Source organism: Budorcas taxicolor, chromosome 20 (genome assembly GCF_023091745.1).
Source record: "Budorcas taxicolor isolate Tak-1 chromosome 20, Takin1.1, whole genome shotgun sequence".
NCBI lineage: Eukaryota > Metazoa > Chordata > Mammalia > Artiodactyla > Bovidae > Budorcas > Budorcas taxicolor.
Genome location: NC_068929.1, coordinates 18,670,818 through 18,690,781, shown reverse-complemented (window position 1 = coordinate 18,690,781; position 19,964 = coordinate 18,670,818). Strand labels below are relative to the sequence as shown.

Sequence of the window (19,964 nt, the reverse complement as noted above, 5' to 3'; positions counted from 1 at the left end):
GCCCACCAGGCTCCACAGTCCATGGGATTTTCTGGGCAAGAATACTGGAGTGGGTAGCCATTTCCTTCTCTAGGGGATCTTCCTGACTCAGGGATCAAACCCATGTCTCCTGTCTTGGCAGACATATTCTTTATCAACGAGCCACCTGGGAAGCCCATGAAATATCTTAGAATAGGCAAATTCATAGAGACAGAAAAGTAGATTAGAGATGCCAGGAGCAGAGGAGAGCAGGCAGTTGGGGAATTACTGTTTAATGGCCACAGAGTTTCTCTTTGTGGTAATGGAAAATTTTTTTAGAAATAAATAGTGGCAATAATTGTATAACTAACTTTGTGAATGTAATTAACGCCACTGAATTGTATACCAGAAAAGTCAAATTTCATGTTATTTGTGTTTTATCACAGTTAAAAATACTCTTTTTTAAAAAAAGACATGATTCTCACTTCATACCTGGTTATAGAAATAAGACATTTAAGAATTATATAATTTAGCCTGATAACTTTATAAATATATTCAAAGTAAATCATGTGTTACAGAATATGTTACAATCTACAATATATATTAATCTGTATAAAAAGTTAATTTAGCAGGATTAATAAATGTTTGATTCTGGGATCCTAAAGATATAGAAAATAAAATGAAATTTAAAATCCATTTTGCATTAACTTTTCATGTCTATTAACAGAGTAACTGTATACCTGCTTATGACTAAAAATATCCACTACTGCTAAGGCTTTCTTATATCAATCAAATTTTGACACATCAAAATTATTATATAATATGCAGAACAATGAAACACCAAGCTTTAATATTTCATCTGTCCCATCACAGATAAAGGATAGGCTATACCTCCTTTTTTTCAGCAGTACGTGACCAAGAACTTCCAGATGTACAAGCTGGTTTCAAAGAGGCAGGGGAACCAGAGATCACATTGCTAACACTCTTTGGATCATGGACAAAGCAAAGGAGTTCCAGAAAAACATCTACTACTGCTTCATTAACTACACTAAAGCCTCTGACTGTGTGGATCACAACAAATGATGGAAAATTCTTATAAGAGATGGAAAAACAAAACCATCTTACCTGTCTCCTAGAAACCTGTATGCAGGCCAAGAAACTACAGTTAGAAGCAGAAAGGGAACAATAAACTGGTTCAAAATTTGGAAAGGAGTAAGACAGACTGTATATTATCATCTTGATTTATTTAACTTATATTCAGAGTACAGCATGAGAAATGCTGAGCTGGATGAATCACAAGGTGGAATCAAAATTGCCAGGAGAAATATCCACAACTTCAGACATGCAAATGATACCACTCCAATGGCAGAAAATGAAAAGGAACTAAAGACCCTCTTGATGAGGGTAAAAGAAAAGAGTGACAAAGCTAGCTTAAAACTCAACATTCAGAAAACTAAGATCATGGCATCTGGTCCCATCACTTCATGGCAAATAGATGGGTAAAAAGTAGAAACAGTGACAGATTTTATTTTCTTGGGCTCCAAAATTACTGTATATGTTGACTGCAGCCATGATATTAAAAGGCGCTTGCTCCTTGAAAGGAAAGCTATGACATAACTAGCCAGCATATTAAAAAGCAGAGACATCACTTTGCCAACGAAAATCTGTATAGCCAAAGCTATGGTTTTTCCAGTAGTCATGTATGGATGTGAGAGTTGGACTATAAAGAAAGATGAGTGCCAAAGAACTGATGCTTTTGAACTGCGGTGTTGGAGAAGACTCTTGAGAGTCCCTTCGACTGGAAGGAGATCCATTTAGGATCCTTTAGTCCATCCTAAAGGAAATCAGTCCTGAATATTCATTGGAAGGACTGATGCTGAAGCTAAAACTCCAGTACCTTGGCCACCTGATGCGAAGAACTGACTCATTTGAAAAGACCCTGATGCTGGGAAAGATTGAAGGGAGGAGGAGAAGGGGATGACGGAGGATGAGACAGCTGGATGGCATCACTGACTAAATGGACATGAGTTTGAGTAAACTCCAGGAGCTGGCGATGGACAGGGAGGCTGGCGTGCTGCAGTCCATGGGGTCACAAAGAGTCAGACACAACTGAGTGACTGAACTGAACTGAACTGAATTAACCTCTAAAGAATTTTTTTCATAAGAACTACAAAATGTATTTCAAATATATTCATAATAATATTCAGTACATGCTGAAAATATAGTTGAGTAGCTTGATTTGAGGCATTCTCAAAATATGCTAATGATTCATTCTGTTCTCTGAAGTCTATCCTTATATACAGACATTTACCCATCCACTCAATGCACATTCTGCAAACAAACATTCCATCCTCAAAGCACTGTGCAGGTTACTAAAATTACAAAAATGAAATAGATAATTGTTGACAGTCTTTCTGTCTCTGAATCTTCAGAATATAGTACTTTATGGTCTTTGATGGCAAATATAAATTTGAACTATATTTTGTGGAGAAAAAGTCATGCTTTGTTTTCTAGAACACGAGAGAAATCCTTCTGAGGTAAAATGGTTTTGACAAAATAAAATTTATGAAGAGGCAGAAGTACCTGTATGAGATTCTAGAATGCTGGTTCTTTTTTATATTTTTTCTAAATCTGATAGTGACTTGGAGATTTTCTTCACAGCTCTTTCTTACTGTTTGATTTCATGCAATGGATTTGTCCAAGAGCTTTATCTTTTTTTCCCCCCAGTGAGAAAACAAATCAGTTTCAACTTTTTGATTATCATCCTTTCCTTTAATAGTTCTAAAAGTCACTTCATTATTTCCAGTCAGGATTAGTTTCTCTCTTAACCCTGGGTGCTCTGCTCCACATCATCCTAAGCTTTAGGACCCAGGATGACAGAGAAGCTTCTGCCTGATACATTACAGGTTCTTGTGGAAGAGGGAGAGAGACTGCTGTAGCATCTCAAACTGGTGAACATGCTACCCAGCAACAATGCACACAATATTTTCTTTGGACATTCATTTCGGTTTTCAAGCCTCGCGCCATGCCTAAATCATAAGGAGCAGAGAAGTGCAAATAAGCCAGGCATTCAGGAGACCAGAACATTTCTGAAAAGCTCCAAATGTACCACAGTCAGGGAAATTTTAGTCTAATTCACTTAAAAACTTGAATGGATACTGCTATATAAAAATTACCAAATGTACTCAAGAATAACTAGAAAACATTAGTATACCAACAACTATTAAAGAAATTGATATTTAAAAATCTATACCACACCTGAAAAGACTACAGGCTTTATAGGTTAGATTTATCAAACCACCAAGAATTCTAATTTTATGCAGACCATTTTTGAGAGTAAAAAGAGAACACAGGATTGCCAGTGTCAGAACAGAGACAGTAGGTGCCTCTTGCTTGCAAGATATGCAGACACACAGAGATCCACAGAGAATTGTCACCTAACAGCCAGAATGTTTTATGAAGACAATAAAATCATGAGATACAATCCAGGCAAATATTGCAGAAAACAGAAAATTATAGACCAATCTTCCTTACAAACATAGGCATAAAAATGCCACATAAAATATATGAAGTTGAATTCATCAGTGTGTAAAAACCAGTATCATGAACACATGGAATTTATCCTGGATTTAAAGGAATGATGAAACATTGAAAATCTATCACCTTAATTCATCACTGTAACAGATCTTTTTAAAATTATTCAACATTTTTTAAAAAATCTACCTTTGAATTCATCACATTAACAGATTAAAGGAGAAAATCATATGAATATATGTATCTCAATACAGAGGAACTGTTTTGACTTGATCAAATAATGAGTATGTTCAGTATTGGCACAAAAATCCAAATTTTCTGATTCCTTGAAGAGTATGGTTTCCACTGTAGTGGAAAAGTGTCCTTTACCTTGAAATACCATAGTTACAATGTGCTAATAATACTGGCTATTCTTTAAACCATGTCTTAATAACAAATTCACTTTATCAGGTTATCACTAAATAGTAAGCTGTGCTTAAGTCTGAGGATTTCCTGGTGCAGAAACTTCTTACTCCATTAATTCCAATTCAAATCCAATTTTGGAATGAAGTGGTTATATGTAATATATACATTGACTGTTACATGCTTTTCAGTGTGCTCTCTCCTAGGCCATGTGCACTTCTAATGGGGGCAAAAACTGGTTCTTGGGGCACCAAAAATATCTTAGATGTCACAGTAGTTTTTGGCCCTCACAAGCTCAACCCTACCTGAAAAAAAAGTATTCCTTATTTTAAATTTCTCTCAGTAGAGAGAAATTGGATTTAAGCTAATTTGATTTACTGATTAGAATAAATTTCAGATAAATTTTAATTTAACTATTTTTTTCCTCCTTAAAGGAGTGATAATGAAACAAACAAAAAAAAAGATTGATGGATGAACTGTTCCAGAGTATGAGTTTCTTTTAGACAGGAACCATGTCTAAAAATATCTTTATATCCTCAGCCTCTAAGTGATAGTAGATATAATCTTCATAAATTTTAATATTCCATAGTTTCACTGTCTGATACTCTGACAGTTTATTTAAAGTTAACGACTGCCTTAGAGAAATCAACTCATACTTGAAGGAAACAGTTTCTCACCATTTGTCTGAACAAAGAATATATTGATTTATTCACAAAAGACAGACATAATATGAAGAACAAGAACTGAGAAAAGCAGCTGCTTTTCATATTGAAAGTAACAGTTACAATATTAAATAAAAAATAAGAATAATTAATTTATTGAAACTTTAGTATTGGCCAGGAATGTGCTTAGCATGTATTAATTTATATGTATTATCTAATCCTCATATTAGCCCAATGAATTAGGTACTTTTATTATCATCATTTTACAGTGGAATCTGCAGTTAATCTCTGCGATGAATGTTCTGGCAGTTTTTTTAGTGTCATAATCTAATATTTACTAAGTAATAGAGTCAGTGAGGTCATTTTCTTTTAGTCTGATTTTGATTTAGAAATTATAATCATTTCATTCAGTTTACAGTTGTGAAAATTCCAAAATTATTATAAATACCTACTCACTCCTTCCCCACTTGAAAAAAAAATTAAGAAATTAACATTAATCAAGTACTGATCATTAGCCACCTTTCCTGTAAAGCCATACTGCATAAGCCACCTGGGTCAGTATCGCCTCCTGGTGTTCAGATGTTGTAGCTCAGAGTCTTCCTGCACTGCCTCTTTTCTCTCTTTCCACCAATAAAGGAAATCAGTACTCTTAAGGGCACTTCTAGAGTGAAAGCGGCACTCTGAGTAATTACACCAAGACACCAAGAGTAACTGAGACTGCACTGTGGGACCAGCATGATTCTGTAACCCAAATAACTGAAACTTTTGCATCTGAAGAATCTAAGGTCTCTACATGCTCCTTTTAGACAGAAAAATCACATATTTTAAAGTATAGTAGTAATGGTGATAATTTCCAGTAACAGTGTTACCTGTTCTCCAGCCTATACTTGTGAAAAGATTTTTGAAAAGGTATATTAACGTCTTTGGAACATTTGTGTTTTATGAAGATAATAAGATCATGAGCTATAAGGCAGTAAAATGTATTAGAATAATTTTTGAATGAGAGAAAAACTCTTGCCACTTCCCCTCTCTCCTACACAAACCAAAAGGAGCCTTTCCTCTTCAAGTATTGACTACAGTTGAGAGAACAGTGGTTAGATAGTTGTAAAAAGCTGTTAGGATTGAAATCCCCTAGATATGGTCTCAAAAATAGAATACCTACAGGCAAGGTGCAAGGCAATCCTTTGGATTGTAAGAAAATAACATTAAAATTTCTGTAATGTTTATTCAAACAGAAGAAGTTAAACTTTACTAATACTTAGGACTGACACTGGTATTCTTACTTAACATGTTATGATGGTGTGTAATATTAGCCAAGGAAAACTCCAAGTCTGAAAATATTAATAGCTGTCTTAATTAGTTCATTAGTTTTCAAGGTGTTGCAATATGTTGAAGTTTACATATGAACAGTTAAATGAATTTTGGACTATATTATCTAGTTTTAGCTATACTACCAACACAAAGTCGACAAGAAACTCAAATATAATCCTACAGAGAAATCAGATTGAAGCTAATACTGATAAGGCAAACAAAAAAATAGAAGAGCTGACACATCATTCTAGTATGAGCTTTTTGTAAGCTCTAAAAATAATCAAAAATATGATAGCAACTCAACCAAAAATATTAGAAATTATTAAAAAGTTATTTGAGATATGGCTATTAAATTTATTATAAGATACCATTTATCTAAAATAACATTTATCTCATCCTTTTTTATTTCATGTTTTTAATCTACATAAATAAACACTGAAAGCTATAAAATATCGATGAAAGAAACTGAAGATGGCACAACTAAATGAAAAGCTATTCCATATTTACTGATTTAAAAGAATTAATATAGGGGTAGGGGAGTAAGAGGTACAAACTACAAGTGAGAGGTATAAAATAAGATATAAGGATATATTTTACAACATGGAAAAAATATGGCCAATATTTTATAATAACTGTATATGGAATGTAACCTTTAAAAATTGTAAATCACTTTATTGTATACCTATAACATATTACTATATAACTGGCAACTATACATCAATATAAAATGAAATTTAAAAATTATTGTTCAGATGTCTGTACTACTCAAAGCAAAACACAGACTCAATACAATCCCTATCAAAATACCAATGGCATTTTTCAAAGAAACAAACAAACAAAAAAAAATAGTTGTAAAATTGGTATAGACTCACATTGTTGTTCAGTAACCAAGCTGTATTCAATACTTTGCAACCCTATGGGCTACAGCACACCAGGCTTCCCTGTCCCTCCCATCTCTTGGAGTTTGCCCAAGTTCATGTTCATTGAATCAGTGATGCCATCTCATCCTCTGTCACCCTCTTCTCCTTTTATCTTCAGTCTATCCCAGCATCAGGGTCTTTTTCAGTAAGTCAGCTGTTCGCATCAGGTGGCCAAAGTACTGGAGCTCCAGCTTCAGCATCAATCCTTCCAAAGAGTACTCAGGGTTGATTTCCTTTGAGATTGACTGGTTTGATCTTGCTTTCCAAGGGACTCTCAAGAGTCTTCACCAGCATCACAGACTGAAAGCATCAATTTTTTGGCATTCTGACTTCTTTAATGTCCAGCTCTCACATCCATACATGACAACTGGAAAGACTATAGCCTTGACTATTCGGACCTTTGTCAGCAAAGTAATCTCTTTGCTTTTTAACACGTTGTCTAGGTTTGTCATAGCTTTCTGCCAGGAAGCAATTGTCTTCTAATTTCATGGCTACAGTCATCATCTGCGGTGATTTTAGAGCCCAAGAAGAGGAAATCTGTCACTGCTTCCCTTCTGTTTGCCATGAGGTGATGGGACCAGATCCCAAGATCTTAGTTTTTTTAATATTGACTTTTAAGCCAGCTTTTTCACTTTCCTCTTTCGCCCTCATCAAGAGGCCTCTTTAGTTTCTCTTCACTTTCTGTTGTTAGGGTGGTATCATCTGAGTATCTGAGGTTGTTAATATTTATCCTGTCAATCTTGATTCCAGGTTGTAACTCATCCAGCCTAGCATTTTGCATGATATGCTCTGTGTATACGTTAAATAAACAGAGTGATAAAAAACAGCTTTATCATACTCCTTTCTCTGTCCTGAACCAGTCAGTTGTTCCATACAGGGTTCTAACTGTTGCTTCTACAGTTTGTTATGATCCACACAGTCAAAGGCTTTAGTATAGTCAATGAAACAGAGTTAGATGTTTTCCTGAAATTCCCTTGCTTTCTCTATGATCCAGAGAATGTTGGCAATTTGATCTCTAGTTCCTCTGCCTTTTCTAAACCCATCTGCCTAAACATCTGGAGTTTTCAGTTCATGTAAGGCTGAAGCCTAGTTTGGAGGATTTTGAGCATAACCTTCCTAGCATGAGAGATGAATGCAATTGTCTGATGGTTTGAACCTTCTTTAGTATTGCCCTTCTTGGGAATTGGAATGAGGACTGACCATTTCCAGTCCTATACCCACTGCCGGGTTTTCCAAATTTGCTGACAAATTGAGTGCAGCACTTTAATAGCATCATCTTTTAGGATTTTAAATAGCTCTGCTGGAATTCCATCACCAGCACAAGCTTTATTGGCAAAAGATCCCAAATAAAATAACCTTGAGAAAGAACAGAGTAGAAGGTATCACTTGATGATTTCAAGTTACATTACAAAGCTATACTAATCAGAACAGTATGGCATTGGTATAAAAATAGACTCATAGACCAGTGGAACACAGTGGAAACCTCAGAAGTAAATCCTGATATACATAATCAACTAATTTTTAGTAAGGGAGTCAGGAATATATTCACAATGGGGAAAGGAAGGATACTCTTTTCAATAAATAGTATTGGGAAAACTGGATTGCCACACACAAAAGAGTGAAACTGAACCCATGTGTTACACCATACACAAAAATCCATTCAAAAATATATTAAAGAGTTAAATGTAAGATCTGCACCCATAAAACTCTATAAGAAACCATGTAGGATAAGCTCCTTGACATGGGCCTTTCCAGTCATTATTTTTTATTAAGACCACAAAAGGTCAGGCAACAACAGCAAAAATAAACAAGCAGGACTATATCAAACTAAACAGCTGCTTCTGCATGGCAGAGGAAACAGGCAAAATGAAACATAGTCCATGGTTTTGGGAAAAAATATATATGAACCATATATTTCAGCAGAGATAGTAGATATTTGCTAAGAAAGTAGATAGAAGGTACTCTAAAAACAACAAAAAAGGAGATGGATATGTTAGTTAGCTTGACTATAATAATCATCTCACTAAATATATATCAAATCATCCTACTTTACACCTTAAAATATATACAATTTCTGTTATACAATATAAAACATATGTGAACAATAATTTAAGATTGTTCTTGATCAAAGAAACTTGACTTTAAGTAACCATAATGATAGCTTGACTTTCAGTAACCATAATGATAACTCAGGTTGATGCAACCTTTCTATGAGAATAAGAAACCTGATATGGAGCAGAATACTCAACATTACTTTTGTTTTTATTAAATGAGTTATTAAAAAGAATGAATCAGAATCTACTTCAAGCTTGAGCCTTACAGAAACTTTATCACCAGAGTTACTAGCATATGCCAGAATGTATCTTTTCTGCTCAGTTTATTGTATTGTCCCCACCCACTGAAACTAATAAGCACAGGTAAAGTTAGTAGACAGTAGATAAGTACAAAGCAAGGGCTAATATTAATAATCATATTCAGTTCAGTTCAGTCGCTCAGTCATGTCCGACGCTTTGCAACCCCATGGACCACAGCACGCCAGGCCTCCCTGTCCATCACCAACTCTCGGAGTTTACCCAAACCCGTGTCCATTGAGTTGGTGATGTCATTCAACCATCTCATCCTCTGTTGTCCCCTTCTCCTACTGCCTTCAGTCTTTCCCAGCATCAGGGTCTTTTCCAATGAGTCAGTTCTTCGCATCAGGTGGCCAAAGTATTGGAGTTTCAGCTTCAACATCAGTCCTTCCAATGAACACTCATGACTGATCTCCTTTAGGATGGACTGGTTGGATCTCCTTGCAGTCCAAGGGACTCTCAAGAGTCTTCTCCAACACCACAGTTCAAAAGCAATAATTCTTTGGCACTCAGCTTTCTTTATAGTCCAACTCTCACATCCATACCTGATTACTGGAAAAACCATAACCTTGACAAGACAGACCTTTGTTGGCAAAGTAATGTCTCTGCTTTTTAACATGCTGTCTAGGTTGGTCATAACTTCCTTCCAAGGAGTAAGCGTCTTTATTTCATGGCTGCAGTCACCATCTGCAGTGATTTTGGAGCCCAGAAAAATAAATCAGCCACTGTTTCCACTGTTTCCCTATCTATTTGCCATGACGTGATGGGACCAGATGCCATGATTTTAGTTTTCTCAATGTTGAGCTTTAAGCCAACTTTTTCACTCTCCACTTTCACCTTCATCAAGAGGCTCTTTAGTTCTTCACTTTCTGCCATAAGGGTGCTGTCATCTGCATATCCAGAGAAGGCAATGGCATCCCACTACAGTACTCTTGCCTGGAAAATCCCATGGACGGAGGAGCCTGGTAGGCTGCACTCAGTGGAGTCGTTAAAGTCAGACACGACTGAGCGACTTCACTTTCACTTTTTACTTTCATGCATTGGAGGACATGACAACCCACTCCAATGTTCTTGACTGGAGAATCCTAGGGACAGGGGAGCCTGGTGGGCTGCCGTCTATGGGGTCGCATAGAGTCAGACACGACTGAAGTGACTTAGCAGCAGCAACATCTGCATATCTGAGGTTATTGATATTTCTCCTGGCAATCTTGATTCCAGCTTGTGCTTCATCCAGCCCAGCGTTTCTCATGGTGTACTCTGAATAGACGTTAAATAAGCACAGTGACAATATACAGCCTTAACATACTCCTTTTCCTATTTGGAACCAGTCTGTTGTTCCATGTCCAATTCTAACTGTTGCTTCCTGACCTGCATACAGATTTCTCAAGTGGCAGGTCAGGTGGTCTAGTATTCCCATCTCTTTCAGAATTTTCCACAGTTTATTGTGATCCACACAGTCAAAGGCTTTGGCATATCAAATTATTCATCTTTTAAAAGCCTTTAATGTCTAAAAAGACCTAACTTTTTTGGTCTCTAAAAAATAAAGTTCACTATTTATCAGCCAAACCCAGGTTGTCAGTAGGCAAGTAATTAGCATGTAAATAGGAAGCATTAATATAAACATGGCTAGTGGAGGTGATGGAATTCCAGCTGAGCTATTTAAAATCCTAAAAGATGATGCTCTTAAGTGCTGCACTCACCATGTCAGAAAAATTGGAAAACTGAGCAGTGACCAAAGGACTAGAAAAGGTCAGTTTTCATTCCAGTCCCAAAGAAGGACAGTGCCAAAGAACATACAGACTACCGTACAGTTGCCCTTATTTTGCATGCTAGTAAGGTTATGCTCAAAATCCTTCAAGGTAGACTTCAGCAGTAGGTGAACTGAGAACTTCCAGATACACAAGCCGGGTTTAGAAGACAGAGGAACCAGATAAAAAATTGCCAACATTCATTGGATTATAGAGAAAGAGAATTTTTTAAAAATCTATTTCTGCTTCATTGAGTGCACAAAAGCCTTTGACTCTGTGGATCACAGCAAACTGTGAAAAATTCTGAGAGATAGGAGTACCAGACCACCACGGATGGTGACTGCAGGCATGATATTAAAAGATGTTTGCTCCTTGGAAGAAAAGCTACAACAAACCTAGACAACGTATTAAAAAGCGGAGACATTACTTTACCGACAAAGATCTGTAGAGTCAAAGCTATGGTTTTTCCAGTAGTCATATATGGATGTGAGAATTAGATCATAGAGAAATCTGAGCACTGAACAATTGATGCTTTTGAACTGTGATGTTTGAGAAGACTCTTGAGAGTTGTTGGACTATAAGGAGATCAAACCAGTCAATCCTAAAGGAAATCAGTCCTGAATATTCATTGGAAGGACTGATGCTGAAGTTGAAGCTCCAATACTTTGGCCACCTGATGTGAACAGTTGACTCATTGGAAAGGACCACGATGCTGGGAAAGATTGAAAGCAGGAAGAGATGGGGATGACAGAGAATGAGATGGTTGGATGGCATCACCAACTCAATGGACATGAGTTTGAACAAGCTCCAGGAGTTGGTGATGGACGAGGAAGCCTGCCATGCTGCAGTCCATGGGTTCACAGAGTCAGACATGACTGAGCAACTGAACTGAACTGATCTATGTTGCTGCAAATGGCATTGTTTCATTGTTTTTGATGGCTGAGTAATAGTCTATTGTGTATATATAACACATCTTCTGTATCTATTCATCTGTGAAAGTGAAAGTGAAGTCGCTCAGTCATGTCCAACTCTTTGCAACCCCATGGACTGTAGCCCACCAGGCTCCTCCATCCATGGGATTCTCCAAGCAAGAGTACTGGAGTGGGTTGCCATTTACTTCTCCAGGGGATCTTCCCAACCCAGGGATCGAACCCGGGTCTCCTGCATTCTAGGCAGACACTTTAACCTCTGAGCAATGGACATTTAGGTTGCTCCCATATCTTGGCTATTGTAGACAGCACTGCATTGAACATTGCAGTGCATGTACTTTTTGAACCATGTTTTTCTTCAGATACATGCCCCAGAGTGGGATTGCTGGATCATATGGTAGCTCTGTTTTTAGTTCCTTAAGGAACCTCCATACTGTTCTCCATAGGGGGTGTTCCAATTTACATTCCCACCAACAATGAAGACTTGTGTATTAGTCGCTCAGTTGTATGCAACTCTTTACAACCCCATGGACTATAACCTACCAGGCTCCTCTGTCCATGGAATTCTCCAGGTAAGAATACTGGACTGGTAGCCATTCCCTTCTCCAGGGGATCTTCCCGATCTAGGGATTGATCCCAGGTCTCTTGCATGGCAGGCAGATTCTTTACTTTCTGAGCCACTACAGAAGCCCCAACAATGTAAAAAAGGATCCTTTTTCTCAACACTGCCTGCATTTTTTATTTGTAGGCTTTTTGATGATGGCCATTCTAACTGGTATGAGGTGATATCTCACTTTAGTTTTGATTTGAATTTATCTAATAATTACTGACATTGAGCATCTTTTCATATGCCTCTTGCTCAACTGTAAGTCTTCTTTGGAGAAACATCTATTTAGGTCTTTTGCCCATTTTTTCATGGGTTGTTCTTAATATGTATATGGAGACACAAAAGACTCCAAAGAGCCAAAACAATCTTGAGAATGAAAGACAGAGTTGGAGGATTAGGTTCCTTGACTTTAAATTACACTGCAAAGCTACAGTCATTAAAGCAGTATGGTGCTGACACAAAACCAGACATAAAGATCAGTGGAACAGGGTAGAGAGCCATGTAGTACCTATGGTCAATTAATCTATGACAAAGAAAGCAAGACTATACAATGGAGAAAAGATAGTCTCTTTTAATAAATGATTCCATGAAAACTGGACAGCTACATAGAAAAAATGAAATTAGAACATTCTTTAGCACCATACACAAAAATAAACTCAAAAGGAATTAACAGCCTAAATGTAAGACCAGATACTATAAATTCTTAGAGGAAAATATAGGCAGAACACTCTTCAACATAAATCACCACAATATCTTTATCAGTCTTCTCCTAGAGTAATGAAAATGAAAACAAAAGTAAGCAAATGGGGCCTATTTAAACTGAAAAGTTTTCATAGCAAAAGAAATCATAAACAAAATGAAAAGACAACCCATAGAATGGGAGGAAACGTTGCAAACAATGCAGCTGATAAGGAATTAATCTCTAAATTTATAAACAGCTCATGTAACACAATATCAAAAAAATGAACCTCACAAAATTTTAATTAAAAAATCAGATGATATAGATGAGAAATCTGAAATCAAAGAGATCAATTAACTTGCCCCAAGTAAATGACAGAACAAAATTAGTCTCTTAAAATTTCTGCCAGTGATATGACCAGTAAGGAGTCTATATCCAAAATATATAAAGAGCTCATACAACTCATTATCAAAAAAATAAATTAAAAAATACACAACACCTGAACAGACATTTCTCCAGAGAAGACATACAGATGACCAATAGGAAAAGATGCTCAACATCACTAATCATCAAAGAAATGCAAAGGAGGTATCATCTCACACCTGTAGAATGGCTACCATCATAAAGACCACAAATAACATTGATGAGAATTTGGAGAAAAGGATACCCTAGTACATTGTTTGTAGGAATGTAAATTGGTACAGCCACAAAGTAAATTAGTATGAAGTTTCCCCAATAAACTAAAAATAGAACTACCAACTGGTCCTCCAGTTCCATTCTTGGATATATTACTGAAGTAAACAAAAATAGTAATTTGAAAAGATATATTCACGAGATAGGGATTGAGACCATCCCCAAGGAAAAGAAATGCAAAAAGGCAAAATGGCTATCTGAGGAGGCCTTACAAATAGCTGTGAAAAGAAGAAAGGCCAAAAGCAAAGGAGAAAAGGAAAAATATACCTATTTGAATGCAGAGTTCCAAAGAATAGCAAGGAGAGATAAGAAAGCCTTCCTCAGTGATCAATGCAAAGAAAAAGAGGAAAACAATATAATGGGAAAGACTAGAGATCTCTTCAAGAAAATTAGAGATACCAAGGGAACATTTCATGCAACGATGGGCATAATAAAGGACAGAAATGGGATGGACCTAACAGAAGCAGAAGATATTAAGAGATGGCAAGAATACACAGAAGAACTGTACAAAAAAAGATCTTTACAACCCAGATAATCATGATGGTGTGATCACTCACCTAGAGCCAGACATCATGGAATGTGAAGTCAAGTGGGCCTTAGGAAGCATCACTATGAACAAAGATAGTGGAGGTGATGGAACTCCAGTTGACCTCTTTCAAATCCTAAAAGATGATGCTGTGAAAGTGGTGCACTCAATATGCCAGCAAATTTGGAAAACTCACCTGTGGGAACAGGACTGGAAAAGGTCAGTTTTCATTCCAATCCCTAAGAAAAGCAATGTCAGGGAGGTGGAAGGGGGGTTCAGGATTGGGAACTCACGTACACCCATGGCTGACTCATGTCAATGTATGGCAAAACCAATATAGTATTGTAAAGCAAAATAAAGTAAAAATAAAAATAAAAATAAATAAAATGGATAACCAACAAGGACCTACTGTATAGTACATGGAAGTTTGCTCAATGTTATGTGCCAGCCTGGATGGAGGGGGTTTTGAGAGAGAAATGATACATGTATATGTATGGCTGAGTCCCTTCACTGTTTGCCTGAAACTATCACAACATTGTTTGTTAATCAGCTATACCCCAATACAAAATAAAAATTAAAATAAAAAAAAGAATGTTCAAACTACCACACAGTTGCACTCATCTCACACACTAGTAAAGAAATGCTCAAAATTCTCCAAGCCAGGCTTCAACAATACATGAACTGTGAACTTCCAGCTGGTTTTAGAAAACGCAGAGGAACCAGAGATCAAATTCCCAACATCCACTGGATCATCTTCAAAAGCAAGAGAGTTCCAGAAAAACATCTACTTTTGCTTTATTGACTATGCCAAAGCCTTTGACTGTGTGGATCAAAACAAACTGTGAAAAATTCTGAAAGAAATGGGAATACCAGAACACCTGACCTGCCTCTTGAGAAATCTGTATGCAGGTCAGGAAGCAACAGTTAGAACTGGACACGGAACAACAGACTGGTTCCAAATAGGAAAAGGAGTATGTCAAGGCTGTATATTGTCACTGTGCTGATTTAACTTATATGCAGAGTACATCATGAGAAATGCTGGGCTGGAAGAAGCACAAGCTGGAATCAAGATTGCCGGGAGAAATATCAATAACCTCAGATATGCAGATGACAGCACCCTTATGGCAGAAAACAAAGAAGAACTAAAGAGCCTCTTGATGAAAGTGAAAGAGGAGAGTGAAAAAGTTGGCTTAAGGCTCAACACTCGGAAAACGAAGATCATGGCATCCAGTCCCATCACTTCATTGCAGATAGATGGGGAAACAGTGGAAACAGTGGCAGACTTTATTTTTGGGAGCTCCAGAATCACTGCAGATGGTGACTGCAGCCATGATATTAAAAGATGCTTGCTCCTTGGAAGAAAAGCTATGACCAACCTAGACAGCATATTAAAAAGCAGAGACATTACTTTGCCAACAAAGATCCGTCTAGTCAAAGCTATGTATGGTTTTTCCAGGAGTCATGTATGGATGTGAGAGTTGGACTATAAATAAAGCTGAGCACCAAAGAATTGATGCTTTTGAACTGTGGTGTTGGAGAAGTCTCTTGAGAGTCCCTTGGACTGCAGGGAAATCCAACCAGTCCATCCTAAAGGAGATCAGTCCTGAGTGTTCATTGGAAGGACTGATGTTGAGGCTGAAACTCCAATACTTTGGCCACCTGATGTGAAGAGCTGACTCATTGGAAAAGACCCTGATGCTGGGAAAGATTGAAGGCCAGAAGAGAAGGGGACGACAGAGGATGAGATGGTTGGATGGCATCACTGACTCGATGCAGATGAGTTTGGGTAAACTCCAGGAGTTGGTGATGAACAGGGAGGCCTGGCCCGCTGCACTCCATGGGGTCGCAAAGAGCTGGACACGACTGAGCAACTGAACTGAACTGATGTACCCCAGTGTTCATAGCAGCATTATTTACAATAGCCTATGTAAGTGTCCATCAACAGATGAACAGATAAAGATGGGATATACATACACACACAATGCAATATTCCTCAGCCATTGAAAAAAGAGTGAGGTTTTGACACTTTCAACAATATGGATAGACCTGGAGGATACTATGCTTAATGAAAAAAGTCAGGAAAATACAAATACTGTATGTTATCACTTATATATGGAATCTAAACACTAAAATGAGTAAATATGACACAACAGAAACACACTTAAACAGAGAACAGACTAGTTGTTATCAGTGGGGATAGGCAAGGAGGGAAGACAGGAGGAGGTAGGAGATTAAGAAGTGTGAACTGCTATGTATTGAAATAAGCTATATGTTTTAGAGTGCAGGAAATATAGCCAGTATTTTATTATAACTTTAAGTGGAGTATAATCTATAAAAATGTTAAATCATACTCTATATACTTGAAACTAATATTGGAGATCAACTATACTTTGGTTTTTAAAAAAGAATAGTCTCTTGACTCCATATTCCATGCTTTTCGCTAATTTTACTGTCCCCCTTAAGAGCTTTAACTGAAAAAGACTTCTGATAGTTGCTTATCATTAAAAAGAAAAACTGTATGGAATACGATGTATGCCACTCAGTGAAATCAAGATAATGCTCTGGTCGTTATACTCATGTTCATAATGCAGCTTCCTTTCTGAGCACTTATCTGAATTTAATGGGCTTTAACTTGTATGTTCATATATCTTCTAGGTTTCCACAGACGTGCAGCTCCAGTTACAAGAAGGCAGTTTCCACATGGTGCACACAGGATGGATTATCTGCACTTTGAGGATGATAGCCGTGGATGGTGGTTTGACATGGATATGGTGATCATCTATATTTATTCAGTGAACTGGGTCATTGGATTCATTGTTTTCTGCTTTCTTTGCTATTTTTTCTTTCCATTTTAGGAATTTTCATACCTTAATACTGTTGCACAATTACAAATGATGTAGATAACAATACTTAAACATTTTTTAAATGTGCTTTGAAGTTTTTATAATGTATTATATAAATTGTTGGTGTTTATAGAAAATATGAGAATGGATTTATTTATGAATGTTTCATGTAACAAACTAAACTTGATTTAAGATCTAATCTATTAGCATTTAGCAACAATGCACTATTAATTTTACTGTTCTCCTTGATTTGGCATTTGTGGTTCTAATTTTACAATGTCACTTTTACACATATTTTAAAGACTGAGGTTTTTCCCTCCACTTAAAAATACTAAAAATACAAAATGAAATGATAATATGAGTAGTTATTATCTTTAATTACAAACTATTTAGTAATCATCACCTATTCTCAGGCAAGTTATATACATTAAAGATAAACCATCTTCTCTGGGAACTAATCTAGCAGGGTATATTCAGCTTTGCTTTCCAGTGATCTCTATTTGTGTCCTTAGTGTCCTTTCTATTACCAACACAGCTGACTATACTTTGTTTTTAACAGACCTAATAATATCATTAGTGCAACATTTTAAACTGTTACAAGAATAGAATAGAAAACACAAACAAAATAAAAAGGAAAAATAAAAAAATAAAACTAATTCACACCAACAAAGACTTAGAAAATTATATTAACACTTTTCCAATTGCAGGATTACTCACCTGAAGAAATTAAAAAGTTACTGACTTTCAGAGCAATGCATGTCTAAGCTGTAATTAATTTAGTGATTCTTTTAACTTGGAGGTTGTCAAATATATTGTAAATGTACAATAAAGAGTGGCTTTTAAATTTTTTCATTGTTATTAACTGATTTTATGTGTGGAATAAGAATTGTTGGAAATAGGCTTAAGAGTTTAAAGAACAAAAACTTGCCTTATTATTATTATTACAGTATTCCTTGGAATTAGTTTTCCATATTAATATTTTTTTAAAAGGAGATCTGAATTATCCCAGTACAAAAGAGAATTCAGGTAGGTAGTCCAGTATTAAAAGTGAAAAAAGTAAAGCACAGAGAAGTAAGCTTGTTTATTTCTATCATTTAGGTGGTCTTTGTGTAACCTAGAACCAAAGTTTTTATTATGAACTACTAATTCAACATTTCTACACTATGATGCCATATACTTGGTAAGGCAGTAGGCATATTTTAACATAAGGTAAGTGACCCTCTCATGGCGCTAAAAATACTACCACCATTCAAACAAATTGAGATTGATCAGTCTATGGAAAGTCCAGTTTTGTCCCAATTGCTGACTATATTTGAATAAAAACATTTAACTGACAGTATGTGATATTCTAAGAAAATATGGAAGAGTGATACAAAATTTTATTCCAACATTGCTTACTGTATTTTAAATTATATCTGTGAAAGAAAATAGTGTAAATCAGTTACCATCAAATCCAGAAATCAGAAGACTAAATACATTTTAGAAACAGGTCCATTATCACTCATATACTATAGTTAAATATATGTATGTATATATAATGCTTGCAGTCTAGTGACTAAACTGTATCTTGGTGAAACTGCATTGTTGGCAAACTTCAGTATTATCTTACAAAAATAAAAATGGGTATTTATAATCACTGATTTCTACCAAAGTAAAGGTGATATTGTTAAGGCAAAATATTGCCTTCTTAAAATATATGTCAGAAGAAATTAACAAAACACATGTGGGAAGCAATATTTTAAGAACTTTGAAATAAACTGTAGCCATTTCCCAAGCAACTCCTGGCTTATAAGCTCTAGCAAATATGGCTTTCATTCATTTCTAATTTACTTGAAAATTGATTGTAATTATACATGAAGTATCAGTCAAAAACTAAGATCATGGTATCCAGTCCCGTCACTTCATGGCAAATAGATGTGGAAACAATGGAAACAGTGACAGACTTAATTTTCTTGGGCTTCAAAATCACTGTAGATGGTGACTGCAGACATGAAATTAAAAGACAGTTGCTCTGTGGAAGAAGAGCTATGACAAACCTGGACAACATATTAAAAAGCAGAGACATTACTTTGCCGACAGAGGTCCATATAGTCAAAGTAATGGATCTTCTGCTGTATGGGTGTTCCAGTTGGACCATAAAGAAGGCTAAGCATCAAAGAACTGATGCTTTTGAACTGTAGTGTTGAAGAAGACTCTTGAGAGTCCCTTGGACTTCACGGAGATCAAACCAGTCAATCTTAAATCAGTCCTGAATATTCATTGGAAGACTTGGAAGGCCTGATGCTGAAGCTGAAGCTCCAGTACTTTGGCCACCTGATGCCAACTCATTAGAAAAGGCCCAACTCATTAGAAAAGGCCTGACTCATTAGAAAAGTCCCTGATGCTGGGAAAGATTGAAGGCTGAAGGAGAAGGGGATGACAGAGGATGAGATAGCTGGATGGCATCACTGACTCAATGGGCATGAGTTGGAGCAAACTCCGGGAGTTGGTGATGGACAGGGGAGCTTGGTGTGCTGCATTCCATGGGGTCGCAAAGAGTCGAACATGGCTGAGCGACTGAACAACATCAAAAGTAAAATAAATATTACAGGTACAGATTTCTCAGAGATTTAATAAAGTTAATTCCCAAAATATATTTATTAGGTCAGTGATACATATCAGTTTATGAAGTGAAGTGAAGTCACTCAGTTGTGTCCAGAGTTTGCAACCCCACGGACTGTAGCCTAACAGGCTCCTCTGTCCATGTTATTTCCCAGGCAAGAGTACTGGAGTGGGTTGCCATTTCCTTCTCCAGGGGATCT

At 36.5% G+C, this 19,964-nt stretch overlaps 1 protein-coding gene across 1 annotated transcript in view; it reads left to right on the top strand.

Moving 5' to 3' along the window:
• The window catches only part of RNF180 (ring finger protein 180), a 240,461-nt gene extending 223,286 nt beyond the window's left edge, over nucleotides 1-17,175 (top strand). Inside the window, exon 7 of the mRNA XM_052659307.1 lies at nucleotides 16,976-17,175. Within this exon, the coding sequence (XP_052515267.1) occupies nucleotides 16,976-17,175 (200 nt within the window). The remainder of the gene's footprint in view (nucleotides 1-16,975) is intronic.
• The last annotated feature ends 2,789 nt before the right edge of the window (nucleotides 17,176-19,964 follow it).